This window comes from Rhipicephalus microplus, chromosome 3, assembly GCF_043290135.1.
Source record: "Rhipicephalus microplus isolate Deutch F79 chromosome 3, USDA_Rmic, whole genome shotgun sequence".
Classification (NCBI taxonomy): domain Eukaryota; kingdom Metazoa; phylum Arthropoda; class Arachnida; order Ixodida; family Ixodidae; genus Rhipicephalus; species Rhipicephalus microplus.
Window position 1 is genome coordinate 60,062,642 of NC_134702.1, and position 20,063 is coordinate 60,082,704.

The 20,063-nt window shown below is 44.9% G+C and overlaps 1 protein-coding gene across 1 annotated transcript; it reads left to right on the forward strand.

Annotated features, from left to right (window-relative positions):
- The first annotated feature begins 896 nt into the window (after window positions 1–896).
- On the forward strand, window positions 897–16,277 carry LOC142802809 (uncharacterized). Its single transcript, XM_075887856.1, has 11 exons — window positions 897–1,091; window positions 2,336–2,427; window positions 3,336–3,501; window positions 4,287–4,459; window positions 4,814–4,884; window positions 7,220–7,336; window positions 8,259–8,737; window positions 10,046–10,169; window positions 11,146–11,288; window positions 12,483–12,830; window positions 16,020–16,277. Exons 1-11 carry the CDS (start codon window positions 924–926, stop codon window positions 16,275–16,277), a joined length of 2,139 nt encoding a protein of 712 aa, XP_075743971.1. The 5' UTR covers window positions 897–923.
- Window positions 16,278–20,063: the final 3,786 nt, after the last annotated feature.

Consider the following 20,063-nt stretch of genomic DNA (forward strand, 5'->3'; position numbering starts at 1 on the left):
TGCAATCCATGCTTAGGTACAGCCCAAGGGCGTACTGTGATATCGGCACGCGCTTCTGTTAAAATGCAATTCCCCGAAATGTTTCCTCTTAACATGTCCCTACCCGGCAAACAGCAGTGCAAAGGTTTCCTTAGCTATACGTACCCACAGTTTGAAAATAAGCAACTTTAACGCAGCGCTCTGCGCTCGTTTACAGATTCCAAAGACGGCCACCGTGCTGTTGGAGTTCTTCATCAAGCGCGAGAGCAAGGTTTCGCTGATGCGCGTGCCGCTGTCGCACTTCTGCCAAGAAGAGGTAGTACTCCACGCGCAGGAGTGCCTGCTCAAGCTCAACAAACAGGTCATCACGTACCAGGACATCCGCGATATGGTCGAGAATCTGGTCGGTCTTCATAACCTGGTAAACAGCTGAAGCTCTTCAAAGTGATACACCGATGAATCGCGACGCTGTTTCATCGTTATGGATCACCACAAAAATGAGGATAGCGAAAGTGATTGATAGACAGACAACTTGAAAGTCTGAGATTCAACAAAGGCCACGTAACTTTTATAACAGTGAAAAACCCGTCCTAGAGCTATAGCGCTGCCAGTACAGAAAATTAGATACATACATACATACATACATACATACATACATACATACATACATACATACATACATACATACATACATACATACATACATACATACATACATACATACATACATACATACATACATACATACATACATACATACATACATACATACATACATACATACATATATACATACATCAAAATTTCTTGACTCGGTTATGGTGCACTGCAGCTGAGGGTATAGACATATTAGAATCGGGTTCTCCACATAGTAATACGCTGACTAGACGTGTCAAGGTATATGTGGACGACAACAATATTTATCACGGACATTTTTTTTCCTTATGCAGTGTATAAAGAAAAATACGGAAGTTGCGAAAGAACTCGGCAACACCGTACGCAAGCTGATTATCATCGTGTGCGAGGTTGCGACATCTCTGGAAAAGATTGCCGAGGTCCCCACCACAGATTGGATGGCCATCGGTGAAGCTATTGTCAACAAGCTTGAGCGGGTACGCATTTCTGGTATTGTAACTACAATTATCGCATATTCTTTTGCGCAATTTAGTATGTGGAATTTCGGCTAGAAAAGTCGCGAGTGCTGTTAGAAGTATCGTTAGGGAGAGCGTAAGAATGAAATTAAATGAAGCTTCACCTTATTCCCGATTGACCTACATATCTGCTAAATATGCCAGCTAAAGATAGACCACCAGTCGCGACACGTCACGAAATAAACTGATGTGAATAAACATGAGACATACCATAAGAAAACAAAACGAGACAAACGTCGGCTGTCTTCTCAAACGCCCTGTCAATGTTTGCATGCTCTGCCACTCCAGGTGGCAGCTGCCAGCTTGCTCTCTTTCTTTTATAGACGATAGTCTTTCTTGGGAACCTTCGACGCCGCAAAAATTTTGGTCGGTCTGTCTGTCTGTCTGTCTGTCTGTTTGTCCACTCTGACCGGCATCGGGTACTTGAAACGGCCAACCCCATCCGCAGCGACCACCAATGTTGCTCAAGGTTGAGCGTTCATGCTTGTGCAATTGTCAATTAAAAAGCAAATATTGCGCATGTCTGGGGCACCATAACAAAACGCATATATTCTGCATATGCATCTCTCACTTTGAAACGCATACATAAGTATTTTGGTAACGCTTATCACGCTGCGCTTACCATGCAGCGATTGTACGAAACGGGGAGTGTTTCCAACGCTTTGCTAAGGCGAGATGGTGGTGGCACCTACACGTAGCCTCACGTTCTACACCTTATCATCTATGAGACGGGCGCGCATGGCAGCACGCTTTGTTTTACATAAGAAACTCCCAGATGGCACTCATGTCTCACGTGCGACGTGACTTGATGCGCTCGTTCGCCTCCGCTGCACGCTCGAGCCACTCTAACGCAGCGCCTCCAGAATACCATTCACCAATTTTCTTGCGCAGAACATCAAATAAATGTTTTGTTCAATCTCTCCACACGCAAGACTATCGTCTTTCGACGACATTTGCGGATAACATGCAGATAGGGGGCCAATGTTTTACTTTGTGTCCTTGCGTATAGCTCATAAATGCAACAATTTATTGCTGTAATTTGGCTTGGAGGGAATTATGTAGATGACCAAACATGCAAAATGAGTGAACTTTGATTTTGTTCCCTTTGTATGCCAAGCCTGTACAACTTCAGTTTGGCATTGTGGTTGGTTAGTAGCATCCTATTATTTAGATTCACTGCTATGGTTTTGTTGTTTATTCCGCAGATAAATCCACCTAAACCACTTCCATTCTCTGCTTTTATTCCACGGATGCGCGAGTTCAAGAACATGAAGATGCTTGGGGCTGGCGGCTTTGGGTACGTGTGCATGCACTACTGTCATATTTTCGTTTTATTACCTTAAATTCTTGAACACATTATGGGTGTACGCAATAAGTACAATTTTTTCAAACTGCGAGAAGCAAATGCTGAAAATTATTCACCTAGATTGTAGCAGAAACTCAGTTGTAACATTAGTCATAGAATACCGTCAGAGCTTCAGAACCTATTACTTGTCTGTAACCCTAGTTTCAGTTGATTGATTGATTGATTTGTGGGGTTTAACGTCCCAAAATCACCATATGATTATGAGAGACGCCGTAGTGGAGGGCTCCGGAAATTTTGACCACCTGGGGTTCTTTAACGTGCACCCAAATCTGAGCACACGGGCCTACAACATTTCCGCCTCCATCGAAAATGCAGCCGCCACAGCCGGGATTCGAACCCGCGTTTTGCGGGTCAGCAGCCGAGTACCTTAGCCACTAAACCACCACGGCGGGGCCTAGTTTCAGTTGTTCCAACTGTCATGAGGGTAGGTAAGAATGGGAAAGAAGACAACCAGCCCGGACCAGAACAAATGTTTTGACAACTAAGCTTTTTCCTGGAAATCGGTACGAATTTTCTTGTGGCTTAATACTACAAGCAGGTGGTTGTTTTTCTCTTTCTTAACCCTACCACCACCTCCCCGATAAGGATTGCAAACACATTTGCTGTGCTCAGGATTGTAAGTAGTTCAGCTGCATCACTGGGTGTGGGTGTTTTTTCGATATTCATTTGTTTTACGCCGATCAACTTTAGAAGTCATGTATAACGTTGACGGTAATACGTTCTCGCGCTCTTGGAACCGTTGGTTCTTTTTTTTTGCATTTTCGCCCTAGTGCTTCAATAAATTTTTGCTATGTTGAAGTCCAGAACGTTCTCAAGCACCGAGCTCTTACTACTTGTAGTGCCGTGTACCTGGCCAACTACCGACCTGCAAACTTCGTGGTGACGGTGAAGCTCGTTAACATGGACCGATTCAGCCGTCACAAGCAGGCCGCTATGGACAAGGTTGTCGCGTCGGTCATCAGAAACCCGTTTCTCGTCAAATACTACTGCTGTTTCTGTGTCAAGGTGAGTGTAGATGGCCGCCTAACTCTTCACTATATTTCTGCAATGATGCAGGAAGTGTTGCAGCATAACTTTTGTTCGGGATGTCTGGTTCGTGCTGTGAATTCTGATGAGCAGCGTAATGAACAGAGTGCACCAAATCTGTTTGCTTGTGCATTCTTTGTTCATATTTTTTGCACTACTCTTTAAAGTTCACAGAGTGCACAAAGGACTCGCCCCCTCGAAATTTTATAGATACGTACCTGAGGTACCTTACGTAACAGACTAATTGATGTAATGCACAATACATAACTCAGTAGATTAGTCTAGTGTACACGTCAGGTGATTTATGTAATGTATCCTGTAGAAAGTTATAACCAGTCTAAACCCAAAAGACATACATTTTTAGCGCAAATACCAAAAATCAGAACGTAACAGCATAAATTTGAACTTTTTCTCAGTTTAATGAGAGATTTATTTTCCAACTTACAGTTGAAGTACTTCACACAGTTTTCAAGTATTTCATTCTATTTGCGCTTTGCTGGAAAGACGTTTTGCCATGACGGCAGCTGCAAAAACAATTGTTGAGCAGCTTTGGTAGGGCTTTTGCAGCAGCTCTGCAAACACAAGCTTTCAATGGAAATGCTTAGCAACCTGCATTACTATTGCTGCTAGAGATGTCCCCCCTTCCCCTAAAAAGTAATAGCTGCCCAGCTTCTCTTCAAAGCACGTTTTCTTTTCGTTCTCGATCAGATATGTCTTCACTTCAGTCGCAATTTTATCTGTGTATCAACATTGCGTCGGGACAGGAAGCGTACGTGACCGTCATGGAGTACATCGCTGGCCTGGATCTGATGCGGGTGGTAACAAAAGAGGAGTACTTGGACATCGATTCGTCGCGCATCATCATGGCACAACTGATTCTCGCGATGGAGCACATGCACTTACGCGGGTTTCTCCACCGGGATATCAAGGTGTCCAAGTGAGTGGCCCATCGGACTCGCAGGGCGTATAGGATGGCCCCCGTGATTGGCTCCAGCAGTGCAGCGTGCGGCTGGAGCTCATCACGAAGGAATATTCTACAAGCTCACACCTCTGTTACGCTGGTGTGCTTTTAATGTTATGCTCTCACGCTACATGGGAACCGTGATGTGATGCACAAATTCTAATTACGATCAATGTTTGGAAATATTCAAATCGCTGCTGTAGGCCAGATTTTTGTATGCAAACGCAATGCGGTATTCTAATTCCTGCGGAGCAACGTTCCTGCTTATAATGTAGCAGCCATGCCAAACAGCTCTAATTTAGAGCTTGGTGAAACACTCATCTTTTCCAGCATGCTTATATTGCCTGGCGGTCGTGTGAAAGTCATCGACTTCGACACAGTTAAGGTCTGCAATGGTCACTGTAAGTGCAATATGTTTTTTTTTATTAATTGCATGAATACTTTATTGAAATGGTTGTATTCTCGCATTAGCTGATTGTGCGCTTAGGTCGGAGAGCGCTTCGTCAAACTCAATACATGTTCTAATTTCTTTTTCTTGGACGTTCTTACTCGGTAACGATTCCATTGTCAATCCTCACTAGTACGAAGCACTGGCGACATCTATCTGAAGCTTCCTACTTAGTCCTCATGACGTAGGGATCCTGTATATTTACAATACCTTACTGCCACGGTCACAATGTACGCAACTGCGACTGTGTAGCAGCACTCCTGGTTGAGTCGGTTCGTAATGATGTATTCGCTGTAAGCTGGATACGACGACAAACGGGGAAAGGAAATAGACAGCAGCATCTACAGTCAACATGTCAACTCTTTCATCAGTATGTTGTTAGCGCTCATTTATTAACTTGTAAGTGTTGAAAATTTTCCGAGACCCATTTTACAATCATTTTGCTTATTTGCATAAGCGAGCAACGATACTGGCGCCAAACGCCAAAAAAGCTGTCACCTATATCTGTTATCCAAAAGGGCCAGTCAACAGGCTCCGACTTTTTTCCACACTCCCCCAAAAAGCTGGCGCATCTTTCCTAAAGGTTAATTCACACGAGGGAACAGAGGAGGAATTTTCGCAGCGCACGGCGCATTAAGTAACGTGCGCGTCATCATAATGTGCCGTCCTCGCCTAATCCGGCCTTCTCCGCTCGCGGCATGGATGGAAATGTGTCACCGCTATTTCGATCCCTCCGTTTGACGGTCGTCTGCTCTCGATCGAGAGGATTCAGCGTCAAATCTGTCAACATTGGTCGGATTGGCGTGGCGAGAAAGCAGGCAGCCGTCTTAAAAAAAATGGACCCGTATCTGCATGTAATCTGCAAATGTCGTGCAAAGACGATAGTGCTGCGGGTGGAGATAGGGAACAGAGCATTTATTTGATGTTCTGTGCAAGAAAATTGGTGAATTGTATTCCGGAGGTGCTGCGTTAGGGCCTCGAGCGTGCAGCGGAGGCAAACGAGCCGATCAGGTCACGTCACACGTGAGACGTGAGTGCCATCTGGCAGTTTTTTTTTAACAAAGCGCGTGGTTTTGAGACGGGTGGGTGCTGAGACGGGTGTGCGCGCCCGTCTCAGAGGTGATAAGGTGTAGAACGCAAGGCGACGGGTAGGTGCCACCACCATGTCGTCTTACCAAAGAGTTGGACACCCTCGCTCCTTCGTGCAAGCGTTGTAGGGTCAGAGCAGCGCAATAAACGCTACGGTCCTTAGAATTACTTATGTATGCCTTTTCTAGTGAATGGCGCACATGCAGAATATATATGTGTTGTTGGGGTGCCTCAGATATGAGCAATAATTGCTTCTTAATTGACAATCGCACACGTATGAACGCTGAATCTTGAGCAACATTGGTGGGCGCTGCGGATGGGGTCGGTCGTTCGGGGTATCGGCTGGTGCTGTTTAGAATACCGAATTCGCGGTAAGGATGGACAAACATACAAATGTACAGACAGACAGACAGACAGACAGACCAAAGTTTTTGCATTGAAGGTCCCCAAGAAAGACTATCACCTTTAAAACCACGTGTTTTAGTTTTGCGGCGACGATTGAATGGGTTTCACATGACAGAGCAAGAGGCGAGTGGTTTTTGGTCGCTTAAGCACGCTGCATAAGCATTGGAGTCGAGAGTATGCACGAGAATTTCGCGAGCGTAGCTCCGGCTGTGTGCATGCGACGTCTCCGCTGCTGCGCCGGATTAAGCTAATAACGTGACTATTCGGTCCGCGGAGCAGCGAGATTTTTTCCTCGCGTGTGAATCTAGCTTAAGCGTGACCAACGTCCTTCCACGAGCAGTGACTTCAACTCGACGATCGGCGACAAGACGGAGCTTATATATTGGTGTAAAGCAGGTCTCCGCGAACACTAATGAAGTCCACGTCGCCAATAACCGAGCTGACGTCACTGCGCATGGAAGGAGGTTCGTCAGGCATACGAAAGATGCGCGAACTTGTTTGGGCTGTGAGAAAAATGTTCAAGCCTGTTGACTGGCCCTTTAACGAGTTATCGATCTCCACAATGAAGTGTTCTTGCTTGGCCTTCACTGGCTTAAATACAGCCTAAATAATGGAGTGAACAATATAGCAATGAGAACGCAGTCCTGTAGATGTTTCGGCAGTTTAAGGTTTTCGGTATAATGGACTGTCGCTAAGAGCATGTGTGCTCCATCCATTAAATTGCTTCACATCTACGATATCTTGATACACGAGACGAATTCACTCGCAGTGTATACTTTTGTATATTATCGCAGTCGCCAAGCGCCTCCTGAGAGGCTACTTTCGGAGAACCCCTTTCGAGTTTCACGATGGCGAGTCGGCCGGCACCATACCATACATGGCTCCTGAAATTCTGAAAAGAAGACCGTACGGTACGTGCCATACACTAACGAGAACAAATATTTTCAATGTGTGGCAATGAATATTCATTAGAACGTCACGAACTGCGTTATTACGTAGCATTTCGCTGCCTATCTAATATTAGAGGAGCACGACTTCGGTTTTTGCGTAGTGCCGAATATGCACAACAACTGGCACTTCATGCTTGCGTGTTCGACAAGTAGCTTCCTCCTGAGAGCTTTCGTTGACAGAAGGGTGTGTAACAGCTGCCTGTTACGCCCCGGCGTTGAACTGTGGGACATGAATTAGGAGACTTAGAGAGAGGGTTCAACCTAATGAATGAAGCGTGACAGGTGTAACCTTAACAAACGGCTAGGTCATCGAGATCCCAGAGAACATTACTGCTAACCATTCAGAGTAACAGATTAAAATGCGAAAGCAGTCAAGGGCACAAAGGAGAGGCAGACATTTATATAGGCAGGTGAGATTAATAAGCTTGCGAAAATAACATGGCCGCGGCAATCACAAAACCGTAGTGGAGGAATCCGGAGCCCTCCACTACGGCGTTTCTTCTAATCATATCACGGTTTCAGGACGTTAACTTTCCCAAATCATTAATAATAGTAAAATTGAAACACGTGAGAGGTCTTCAGCCTGGCCCCGCCGCGGTGGTCTAGTGGCTAAGGTAATCGGCTGCTGACCCGCAGGTCGTGGGATCGAATCCCGGCTGCGGCGGCTGCATTTCCCATGGAGGCGAAAATGTTGTAGGCCCGTGTGCTAAGATTTGGGTGCACGTTTTCGGAGCCCTCCACTACGGCGCCTCTCATAATATGGTGGTATTGGGACGTTAAACCCACATATCAATCAGGTCTTCAGTCTGCAGCGGGATGAACATAGGCTGCACCATTGTGATATTGAATCGTAGAAGGCGCCCCTGCACTATATTTCGCGCAGGTCGTGCTGCCGACTGGTGGTCCTCCGGTATCGTCATGTACAAGCTCATGACGGGCCGGGTGCCGTTCCGAGGCAAGTCGAAGCAGCTTCTTCGCGAGCGCATCATCACGTCGCCGCTGAAATGGCCGAGGGCCGAAGAGCACCCGCACTCGGCGACCACGCCAGCTAAGGACATGACCTACCGGCTGCTCAAGAAAAATCCCGTGGAACGGCTCGGCTCGCGAAACTACAGCGACTTGAAGACGCACCCCTTCTTCGACCAGTTCGACTGGAAGGTGCTGTTTGCCAAAACCGAGTTGTGCGACATAGCGAGCATCGCCGAACTCATGAACAGTGACGCCGAGAAAGAAGGCAAGACGGGTGACCCCGAGGACAAGCGCAAGCATCAGCTGTTGGAGGAGATGACCGACGTCAACCTGGAAAGCCAGAAACCGCTGCTCTGCTACGCTTCGCCTAGTTTCAAGAAACTCATGCTCAAGGTACGTTCGCGTTTCTTAGTGCTCGCGAGCAAGAGATATTGAACAGCATCTTGTAATCAAGGTGAAAGTCTTAGATGCCTCCTAATATGTAACTACTGTTGGCGCAACAAGAGCGATGGAAAAGTCACATGTTCAAAGATTGCTGTTTGGTGACGTCGACATGTGACGCCACCATAGCGCCACATGTAGATGAGCGGCAATATTATATCATTATGACGACACTACGATTCATATAATGACGTCATCAGAAAATCAATGCACGGTCATAGGAGGGTCGATCGCTGAGGCAGTAGAAAAGATGAAGTTTAGTGGTTTTCGGACGTTAAACCCCACATATCAATCAAAAGATGAAGTTGAGAAAACTTTAACAGGCTAGACTGAGAAAGGTTAGAGGAATTACTATTATGTAAATCTATTTTGCATCTGTTAAAATTCTTTTCGCCTTTTACTGATCTTAGAATGCCTAGTTCACTCTAAGATTTCGTGTAACATCTCACTCTCATATGCGCAAAAGCCTGAAATTGATATTTTAAGTTTATAAATAATAAACCTATAGTACTTGAACGAGCCAGTTCTATGAAGTAACAAAGTACATTATGTCTTAGTTTTACACGACACAATCATGATATGATTGTAATACATAGGTAATGCTAAACATCAGCTTAGTTGGGATTTTTCATGGTGGGTTGAATTGAGAGTATGCGGGCGGGCACTTTCTTGAATTTTGACAACTTCAAAAATTCTGGCGTGGTAGCCGCATATCGCACTTGCGTCCACAAGCGTTCTACCACAATACCTTTGCCACCAATGGACAATGACAGGTCATTGTGAAGCTGACTGCTTTCATTTATTCTGGAAGCTATACATTCTTAGACAAGAATGCCAGTCGAAGACTGGGTTTTTATTACTTTCTCCGACAAAGAACATACACGTAGGTACAGAACATCTGGACAGACGAAAAATATGGTTCTCATACGAACATTGCACAGTTAAGATGTCTGCTCAGTGGAAGCACGCAAGCGAAAACTGTTGAAGATAATTGTGGTTGGGTGACAATATGAAATATTAATTGAGCAGTGTATGTGTTCTTCTTGCACCGTTGTCGAATTAGTGCTATTTTTTCAAGTGATATTGTAAGAACAAGGCCAAATTGTTGCATTGCAAAAAAACAACTTTGGAGGGCTGTTTCCTAATACTTGACTACCACGCAAAATAAATACCAAAGTCTGCATCCTGCGCGATCCCCTATCTTCCTTCTCCGCATCATTAAAAATTTCGTCGCTCAATCACAACGCTGATTCCATCCAGGTAAAGTCGACCAAAGCATTCAAGGTATCCGATTCTTTCATGGAGACCAGTGCGCAGAGTTCCACCGTCATCGACTATCAAGGGAACTCTCCGATGTCCATAAGCAAAACTGCAGCTCTGAGCAGTAAGTCGACGTAGGACACTCAGCCATAGCTACTTGGCTAATGCAACTGATTCTTCGCTCCCTTCGAAGAGCTTTTCTTTTGGTTTACACTTTTAAAATAACACCTCCCGCCATTTTCCTAAGGCTGTTGCGAGACGTCTTCCCCATATGTTCAGTGGAGGAATGTTCTCTCTTTGTGTTAACGTCGGTGCCTAAATATAATGGTGAAATACAAGCTAGAAAGCACAGGTATGCGTTAAAACGAAGCGGTGCTCAGGATTCAAAGTGGTGACGGTCTGCGCATACAATTTTTATGCTACAGTCTTTAATTATGCGAGGCGATGACAGATTCAATAGGAATTGTGGACAAACAAAATTGAAAACTTTGAAAAATTGTTAGTAAGTGATAACTCGAGAGTAGAGCCTCGTGCCCGCAATTGTGTTGATGCAAAAAAAATGACTTGGCTTCACATTAGGTGTAGCACTATGATGCCGAAATCAACGGCACCATTATTAACAGAAATGAGAGCCCTAAATTGATTTAGCATTGTAACTTGGCTCGTATTTCACTCGTCTGCCCCGCCGTGGTTGTCTAGTGACTAAGGTACTTGGCTGCTGACCCGCAGGTCGCGGGATCAAATCCCGGCGGCGGCGGCTGCATTTCCGATGGAAGCGGAAATGTTTTAGGCCCGTGTGCTCATATTTGGGTGCACGTTAAAGAACCCCAGTTGGTCGAAATTTCCGGAGTCCTCCACTACGGCGTCTCTCACAATCTTATGGTGGTTTTAGGACGTTAAACCACACAAATAAATTATCAAATCACTCTTCTATGACACATAACTGCGTGAGACAACAGTATATTCGTGTAGATAGCTTAGATGTAAGTTTAGGACTCCTCATCTGGCACAAACAATCATCGTTCCCGCTCTGATACATACGGGCCGCGTCTGACATCGCCGTGCCCAATGATGATCTCGAACGTGTGCTATTTTCGTAGCAGGTGCTGACGCTAAAGAAACCACCACTGCTGATAAGGTGGATCTCATGCTCTACCGGAAGAAGAAGTACCTGAAGTTCTGGAGCTTCGGTTTCTCGCTACAGCGCATCAAGGGAGAAGAAGCGAACTTCACCTACATAGATGTGAGTCTAGGCTGCGTAAAAAAGGTGCCCGGCGACACTTTTTGAGCATGCATGGTCAAAAAGGTGGTCTGGATCAATAGTCGGGGCTACCGGGACTGCACAAGCCAAACGTTAGAGCGTGGCACGTGGCACAAAATTTACAAATATTTATCAAAATCAGCTAGAAATCACTCCCTCTTCACTCTAGAAGTCTTATCGTATACCAATATGTATGCGCCGTGCACCAAACCCTGGAGGTTCGCTGAGTTGAGCGTCGAGGACGTCGTTTTTTTGGCCGCCGCTAAATGTTCCTCGTGTCCGGGCGCGCACTCGTGAACTCGCTGAGCTGCCCGTGGTTCGAAGAAAAAAAACTCAATGTGACGAACCACTCAGACCCTGTGACGAATCATCTTACCCCTTTGTTATACCTTTTCCTGCGTAGATTTTTGCGTGCTCATTGGCACGAGGAGAGAGGAAGTTGTGGAAACTAGTGTCTAATACCTGTATCTCCACTAGCCCTTGACGAATTTTAAAATTTTTGCTGCATGTCATTGGTAAAGCATTGCGCACTACTATTGATGCTATTTTTTATGTCTAAGAAAATTGTCGCAGCACCTCTTTAAGGAGCGTGTGTGTGTGCCGGGGAGGGCCAGGCGTTGATTAGTTTGCGAACGTATAAACTACGACACCGGTCTGATAAATGCATTGACAGATTCGCCAAAGACAATTCAAAGGTGCGCGGCATCTTTATTTTTTTCAGTCATTGTAAATAGGCAACTCCCCCTCGTTATGCGATGTTTCTGCGTATAACTTGGCGTTGCATTCACTCTGGGATAGGAGGCTTTGCAAGGTTTCTGCATCTCACCTGGTTCATTACTGCTTCCGTGAATGGTTCGTCCCCATTTGAACAACAAATTGTCATGTGATTACGTCAGGTATGTGATGGTAGCGACAAGACTACGTCGAAAATCTATATGTGACGCCATGACGTCATGAAGTGACATTGTGATGTGTCGTGATTTATTGCATCCTTGGTGATACCTGATACGCTGATACCACCGATGACCGATTTTAAAGGTTTCACAAGGCTTAGCCGCAGGAGCACGCAAGCGCCTGGCTTTTGATACGTGCTGCAATGGCTAAGTCTGGTGACACATTGCGTTTAACCTGTTCTGCTTTAGCAATGGCTGGAACTCATTCTGCACCGGCTTTTAGTCTGTGACCAAGGGCTCACCTGCCGACATGTCCAAGGTGTTGCCACTGGATTTCATCTTGCAAGTGAACGGCATCGCGGTGGTGGACGCACCGCTGCCTCGCATCAAGAAGATGATCAGCAGCGCCGGTGACCAGATGGTGCTGTCGGTGATGTCTTCGAGTCCGTACCGGCTTCTTGTGAGCCGCCGAGACATGCTGAGCACCATGCGTGGCATACCGCTCGAGTCCGCCGTCGTCAAGGCCACCAAGCTGACCTGCATTGGCACTAAGCCGTACGGCATCGGCCTGCTTGACGTTGACGTCGCGGACGACAAACTGAAGCAGTCGTCTAAGTGCTTCTTGCTGCTGGTGAGATTCAGTGGTTACATATCGCATCGAATATGGTTTGGTGTCGCTGCACTCACTGAGTTTGTGTCGAAGTAACCTTGCGCTGTACTGAAATAAGCAACGCTGTGCTATGCTGTATTAAAGCGCAACGATACTTCAACACCTATTTTATCAGAATTCAAGAAATGTATATCCCATGCCAGGTGGTATAATCAGTGAACCCAGGATTATGTGCCACGAAGCGACAAACACATACCTACACCACAAGCTTAGTTAGTTGGGCTAGTTGGCCACGAATTTGTAAATTGAGAAAACGGCTCCAAATATGACGAATCGCAAGCAAAGGGACAATGAGGGTGTGTCTTTACTCCACGCTCGTGCTGTGAGTTCCTTCATTTATGCTGCGTCTTCTCCTTCTGATACACTTGCAAAAGCCCCGCCGCGAAGGTACTCGGCTGCTGACCCGCAGGTCGCGGTATCGAATCCTGTCTGCGGCGAGTGCATTTCCGATGAAGGCGTAAATGTTGTAGGCCCGTGTGCTCAGATTTGGGTACACGTTAAAGAACGCCAGGTGGTTGAAATTTCCGGAGCCCTCCACTACGGCGTCTCCCATAATCATATGGTGGTTTTAGAACGTCACCGAAATCAATTATATACTTCGAAAAGACGATATATCATGGTAGAAATAGCAGTGACATTGTGAGGCTAAAGCTCGTCGTTTAATATAACGCTTCCGCATGGTAGCCGGCAATCGTGGAGTACATAAGCGATAAGAGAAGGGAGACAGATATAACTAGTATTCCTTTGCGTGCTTCTCCTTAGCGCTGATTCTACGTGCTATAACCACCTCGTGTAATGATGTACCTCTAGCCTATAACTTTTCAACGCAATGCATGAACTATAGTGTGATTTCTGCGAGATCTCTCTATTGAGAAAGGCGTTCACCGAAAAATATCCGTAGTCTGCTTCAAGTTCAATTACTTTATAACACGCCATGCACTAGTATAGGAAAGAATTGGAACCGCAATCTCTCCGAGAGAATACTTTTTCCTTGACTCAATGTCAGGTGGGGAGAACTTTTAGCTTTCGTCACAGTGTGTCGTGCATGTCACGGTCCATCACAAAAACTTTTCTGATTAAAAGTCGAATGATCGATCTTTCTATCAAACTATATCAATTCACAAATCGATTGCCACGAAAGAAAATTCTCGAAAATGTCTGTGCAGTTGTGGCGCCTCAATGTTGCCTTTTAGCCAACCCATTGTTTGCGAGGTACTCATCGTTCAGGGGACGAATGTTCCTGGAATTGGGAGCAGATGAAACACAAAAAGCGAGAGAGAAGCGGGACGGTAATGCATTACAGTAATATTCTAATTTCCTAAAGGAATATAATGATATTGTGCTTTTAAGCTATTCTTTCTGCGTGACATTGCGATATTTGCTTAAGCCAAATCCGCAATACCGAAGCCAGAGGTCAAGAGGTCATGCACGTTCGTGCTTCCAGCAAATGCATTCACTGTCGTTATTCAGGACAGGGATTAAGCGTTATGAAAACGTAAACACACATCGATGGTGAGAGTGTGGTCGAGTAGAATGGCTTTTTTGGTGCTATACTTGCCAAATGCCAGCGAGAAACACAGCTCTTACGGGTTCGTTTGTATTAGGTTACTTTTTTTTGCAGTCGTCGTGACTTTTTTGTGGGAGGATTCTGCATGCACCGATGGGGCCGCAGCTGCAATAACTTTTTTTTTCGTCTATCATTAACAAATGAGCTCACAAGTGCAGGCCCGGTGGAGAAAGGCAAAATTCATGACGTGTTACATTGTGATGCACGTTCACTCCTGTGGGTTAACTGGTTCTGATTTTCTATTTTGCATGTGATTATCGCATTTTAGAGATGGCTGAGTGTAAAAAAACGAAAACAAAAAAAGATCTAGTGGCTAAGGTACTCGGCTGCTGACCCGAAGGTCGCAGGTTCGAATTCCAGCTGTGGCGGCTGCATTTTCGATTGAGGCGAAAATGCTGTAGGCCCGTCTGCTCAGATTTGGGTGCATATTAAACAACCCAATGTGGTCGAAATTTCCGGAGCCCTCCACTACGGCGTCTCTTATAATCATTTGCTGGTTTTAGGATGTTAAATTCCACATATCAATCAATCGAATGTAAAAACAACTTGAGTGTTGTCGCAACGTAAGGAATTATTGGTAACAGAAAATTACCTGTAGCGCTCTGGGGTTCATTGTCTGTACAATCTTCTCATGGCCTTTTCAGAGGGAGCCCGACTGATTAATTAACTTAATGGACCAGGCTTAATCTTTTAATCACCCCGTTTCTACGAAGCTGTTTTCATGGGTTGCTTGTACCCACTTTCTGTAATAGAGATATATTGATAAACAATTTGACATAATTGAACTACTGTAAGTGCTCTCATGCGAATATCACCAACTATTGTTGACGAAGTCTTGGCTAATTGACAACTAATGTTCAGAAATTTGCAGAATTCATCAGTTTTGATAGTGACAAATCAATGTTGGTCATTGTTGAGAAAGTAATGAAAACGTTTTTTTTTTTTTTTGCGGTAAGAACGCAGCTTTGGAGAAACTTTAATATCGCAGAAAGACTTGTGCTCAGACTTTTGCTCAGGCTGTCTATGGGTTGTCTCTGAGTTATTGCAGGCTACAGCTAGCCAGTTGTTATACCGACATTGTCGTCATTGAATCTCAAAGGTATTGAGTTACATGCCGAATACAAAATAGTGCTTCGCAGGTGTTTGCTTCTTCGAAATGGCAAGTTTTCTTATATACATGCCTAATGATGCTTGGGCGTGACAGCCATCTTCTTTTATTAACAATGCATTGCACCGACTACCTACGCCCACAAGTTTCCCGAAAGCTTTCAGTACCCAGCGTGGCTCTGAATGGCCTCCGAGATTAAAGGAATTGGAAGCTTTATGTGACCATGTAATTTTACTAGTGCCTCTGTGATCGTCCCTCCATTGAACAAAAGGAGATGCCTTATGAGGCTGTTATCATGTGACCCTATGTTATGTGGCATCGTAGTGGAATGATTATTGCGACGCATATAGACATGTAACGCCGTGGTTGTGATGACGGTCTTTGGCCTACTACTGTTCACGCCGGTGGTCACTTCCAGCATACCACAGGGCATCTAAAGCTGCCGCCGTTATAAAGGAGTCCCCTTCACTTACAGTACGCCGACGTGATCAGTGCCAACAAGAAGATGGTCTTTCCGGGCGACGTGCTCTTCGAGATCGACGGCACACCGCTGGACGGCTTGTCGCGGTCAAACGTCGATCAGCTCCTGAGCTCCGGCAAGCCCGAGATAACGCTGTCGGTGGTCCCTCTGTCGCCCATGCGGAAGAGGCGGTTCCTGATCTCGAAGATGCACGAGACGGGAATGAGTGACACGAACGTCGCGTCGAAGTCTACGGCAGCTGAAATAGACTGATTTTTCGTGCGCTGTGACAAACTGGCCTGTCGCAGATTTATGACGCTTCAATCAATGCGCTCGGTCGAAAGAGCTTCGGAACGCTTATTTAGCGTTGTCTGAGCGCAAGCGTCTGTGCATGACGCGTTTTGGTATTTTAGCAGCATTGCGCCTTTGTACCGTTGTTTTATACGATTTGTTGAGAATACCTTTTGTGAATAGTTTCCAGCTTTAGCGAAACGTTATATCTGATTTTAATTATTACAGTTTATTGAGCGAAAGTTTGTATGTGTGAACGTTATTAACGAAAAATTGTTCTGATTACGTGAGTGAGCGCTCAACTCATGAATGCGGCGAGCACAGTGGGATGAAGTTTTGGATGAAGAGTAGCGCCGTTGTGACGATGTTTACAGTTGCGATATAATGTTCAGGAATTACTCGGCTGGCCTAGTACTAACAATTCCCCCACTCAATGTGGTTATTTTGAAATGTTATTCATTAGAAAAAATAATAAATCGAATTGAAGGCACATGTGTTTTGTCTTCAAGTATTTCTGCTTTCCTTGGCATTTTTGTTGACAAGAGTGTTCCTGTTTAAATCCCAAATGAATCCACTACAGAGGCTTATCGGTGTCCAGCTTGTTTCTGTTAAATCTTTACGTTTCGCGTTCCTTCGCAAAAATTTTGTTCTAATAAGAGCAGCTCTTAAAATGGGCCGTTTGTAAAACTATAGGCCACGTAGTCGTCGTTAGGCAACGTTTTTATATACATGTAGCAAGTTCGTGTGGTTTACTCGATACACGACGTGCGGATCAATCTAATTATCCCTATAAAAGCCACAGAAGGGACATTCAATCTGTCTGATTACGAAACGACACACAGCAGCTCCTAAGACAAATAAATGATATAACAGTGACAACCAATTCACTCAATCCAGTTCAATGTGAACAGGGTATTTTTGGAAGTTCGTTTGTAATTCACATCTAAGGCGAACCGCACGCGAACGCATGATCGCGTTTGAGACAAGCGCGTTTAAAAACAAGCGCATGCTCAAAATTCATGAGATATTGAATAAAACGTAAGGTTTAATGTCCCAAAACAACGCTGTAATGGATGGCTGCGGAAGTTTCGACCACCTGGGGTTCTTTAACTTACACCGAAATCGGAGCACACGGGCCTGCAAAATTTTCGCCGCCTTTGAAAATGCAGCCACGACAGCCAGGCTTCGATCCCGTGACCTGCGGGTCAATGTTCTAAATTCATATGAGCTCAAGTGAACTATGTACTTAAGGATGAATTTTTTAAATTATCTTCACATGTGCTTGTGCTGCAGTGTTTATCATGATTGTCTTGCAGTATTTCGTCCGCTGCTGATGTGCTGGTTTTTATGCTTCCTGGGTACACCCAGGGGTGAAATATGTCCACGGGAGCCTTATCATACGTTGCCCTTCACCCAACATTGCCACCTTTTGAAACGTCGGGTCTAAGTATAACGTCAAAGCTGCTTGCTAACTACACAAAATTTGCTCGCTAAGGAAGATATAGCACGCATTGGGGATAGTTGGAAGACGCGAGTGTCCTGCAGTGGACGTAAGAGGGGCACTATGGTTATGTGGTAGTGGTCGCGAGACGATGACCATGAATGAGATGTTCGTTAATCATCTGCTATAAATTAATCTATTTTCTTCTTCAAATGTAGGCATCGCGACAGAGAAAACGCAGCGTATATAGATTTATCTCGGCACATTTGATCTCCCAATAGTAAAGGTCAACATGTACACATTGTTCTACCTGGAATGAAAAAAAAACTATGACCAAAAATAAGCTTCTTACAAACCCCAACCGCAACAATCGAAGTAAGAAGCTGAAAAACATATCCGGCATGTAACGCCTGACGTTGTAATGTGGCAACATACATGCTGTGCTTACGAATAATATCAATTCAAATATTAGTTGAATATAGATTCCATATGCATAGCAATAAGTGCACGAGCTTCGATATATTCTATAACGGTAAACTTTTGTTGACCTGGAAGAAAGCGTGGATGCAAGTTCACTGAGTAAGTGCAAGAGCTAGAGAGTGTCATGTAACCTTCCAATGAAATATGGGAACCCTATTTCCACTGGTTCCTGTTGTCATCGTATGGAAAACCAATCATGAAGAGCATGCTGAATCACATTTTGGGCTGTGTATTCAACATAAAGAGACCGGGACTTTTAGTTAACTCTGAAAATTTACTTTTTCTTGCATGCGAGAGACCAGCATTGTGTATGATGGACAGTGTTCGATTTTCAAGCGCCACACGTGTGTTTAGAAATAATACATTACGTCGAATTTTATTCTAAGACCACGTACAAGTTTAACCCACAATTTCGGCTAAATAATGAGAGAAAATAGCCTTTAGCCGCAGTTACAATGCGGTATAATACTGCCGATTATAACATAAGTCTAAATAAAACCTCATAAAAGCGATGGTATACTATGGAGAATAGTGCGCCGTAACGTTCAGCTAAAGGGTGTATATATATTTTCATTGCCATTCGCCTATTGTCCAGACAGCCTGAACTCTTTCTATTAATAGTGCGTGTGCTGGAGATGACGTTACGCATTAGTTAAGCCTTGCTTCTATCTATGATAAATAATGTTGATTCTTCCACCTCCGCGAAAAGGCTACAGTTTTCGTGGAGAAACCGGCTTTACTTCGTCAGCGTGCGCCTGTCACGTGGCCTGAACTGAAGCACCAGTTTCATATATACCAGCCAACGAAAGACTTCGCAACCGGGTAGTTTAACAAGAAAACACGACCCCTTTTGTGTGCCCTACGGGAATTCCAAGGTATGGTGATCTATACTCGTATATGTGCAAGCGCGTTGTGGCAGTGCTTGTGCCAGCGGTTGCGCATGCGTGCAGTAAAGATGGTTACGCCCACCGGATCGAACTCCTCCATTAGCTGCTGCGCATCTAAAAAAGTGCCGCCATATCCACGAAGTGAATGATGATCAGTGGGCGAAGCTGCGGAGGTAAACCTGGTAAACCATGAATCCTCCGTACATTTTGCCCACTCGGTTTCATTAAAACGCTCCCCCTAGCGTACGTCGCCACACTAAATCGAACGATTGCCTTTCACCAATGACACGCGTCATATGTGACACCATTTCTATTTTATAACATCTCGCATCTTTCATCATCAACTACAAGTACCGCCGTCTAGTTCATAACATTTGGCATCTTTTCATCCTGAGCTACAAGAACCGACATCTAGTGAACACTGCAAGAACTAAACGAGAGGTGGCTACATAAAGGAGGCGCACAGCCCACGCCTTAAGAAGCTTAGCCCTTAAAAGTTACACGCAGATTGTGACAAGTTTTTCGTTTCAAAGCCTACTAATTAAGTTTCCTGTCACTACTCAGCCTTGCTAAGTCGTTGCCTTGTTCTTTGCGCACAGGCGACCAAACATTCGGTTACTTTCTTTACTGCAGGCTGACCCTAAATGTGTAGCGATTCCAGTAACACAGCAATGACGTCTGCCCTGTACGTTTAGAAAGATCCCCGGCCATTAGTAAATATAGTTCCGACAAAACTCTTGCGTAGAGATTCCTGTAAACAGTGCGGTAGGTTGGCCAAGGTTTCGCAATGAAGTTGAAATCAATTCTCTACTTTCAGTCACTGGGCGTCTGGCTCCAGTCAAACTAGGAAGCTTTCCATGGTTAGTTCTGCCTTTGTTGGACGTGGCGGGGAATAACCTCAAGCTGGTGAAAAGTTTGCATAGAAAACACACGAAGCCTGGCAGAACTAAAGAAGAGCCA

What these genes read in the sequence shown, in the direction of transcription:
- LOC142802809 (XM_075887856.1), top strand. Translation starts at nt 924, where the DNA reads ATGCAGTGTATAAAGAAAAATACGGAAGTTGCGAAAGAACTCGGCAAC. An exon ending in CAAAACTGCAGCTCTGAGCA is followed by an intron (nt 10,170 to 11,145) that starts GTAAGTCGACGT and finishes CTATTTTCGTAG; the next exon opens with CAGGTGCTGACGCTAAAGAA. An exon ending in CTAAGTGCTTCTTGCTGCTG is followed by an intron (nt 12,831 to 16,019) that starts GTGAGATTCAGT and finishes CTTCACTTACAG; the next exon opens with TACGCCGACGTGATCAGTGC.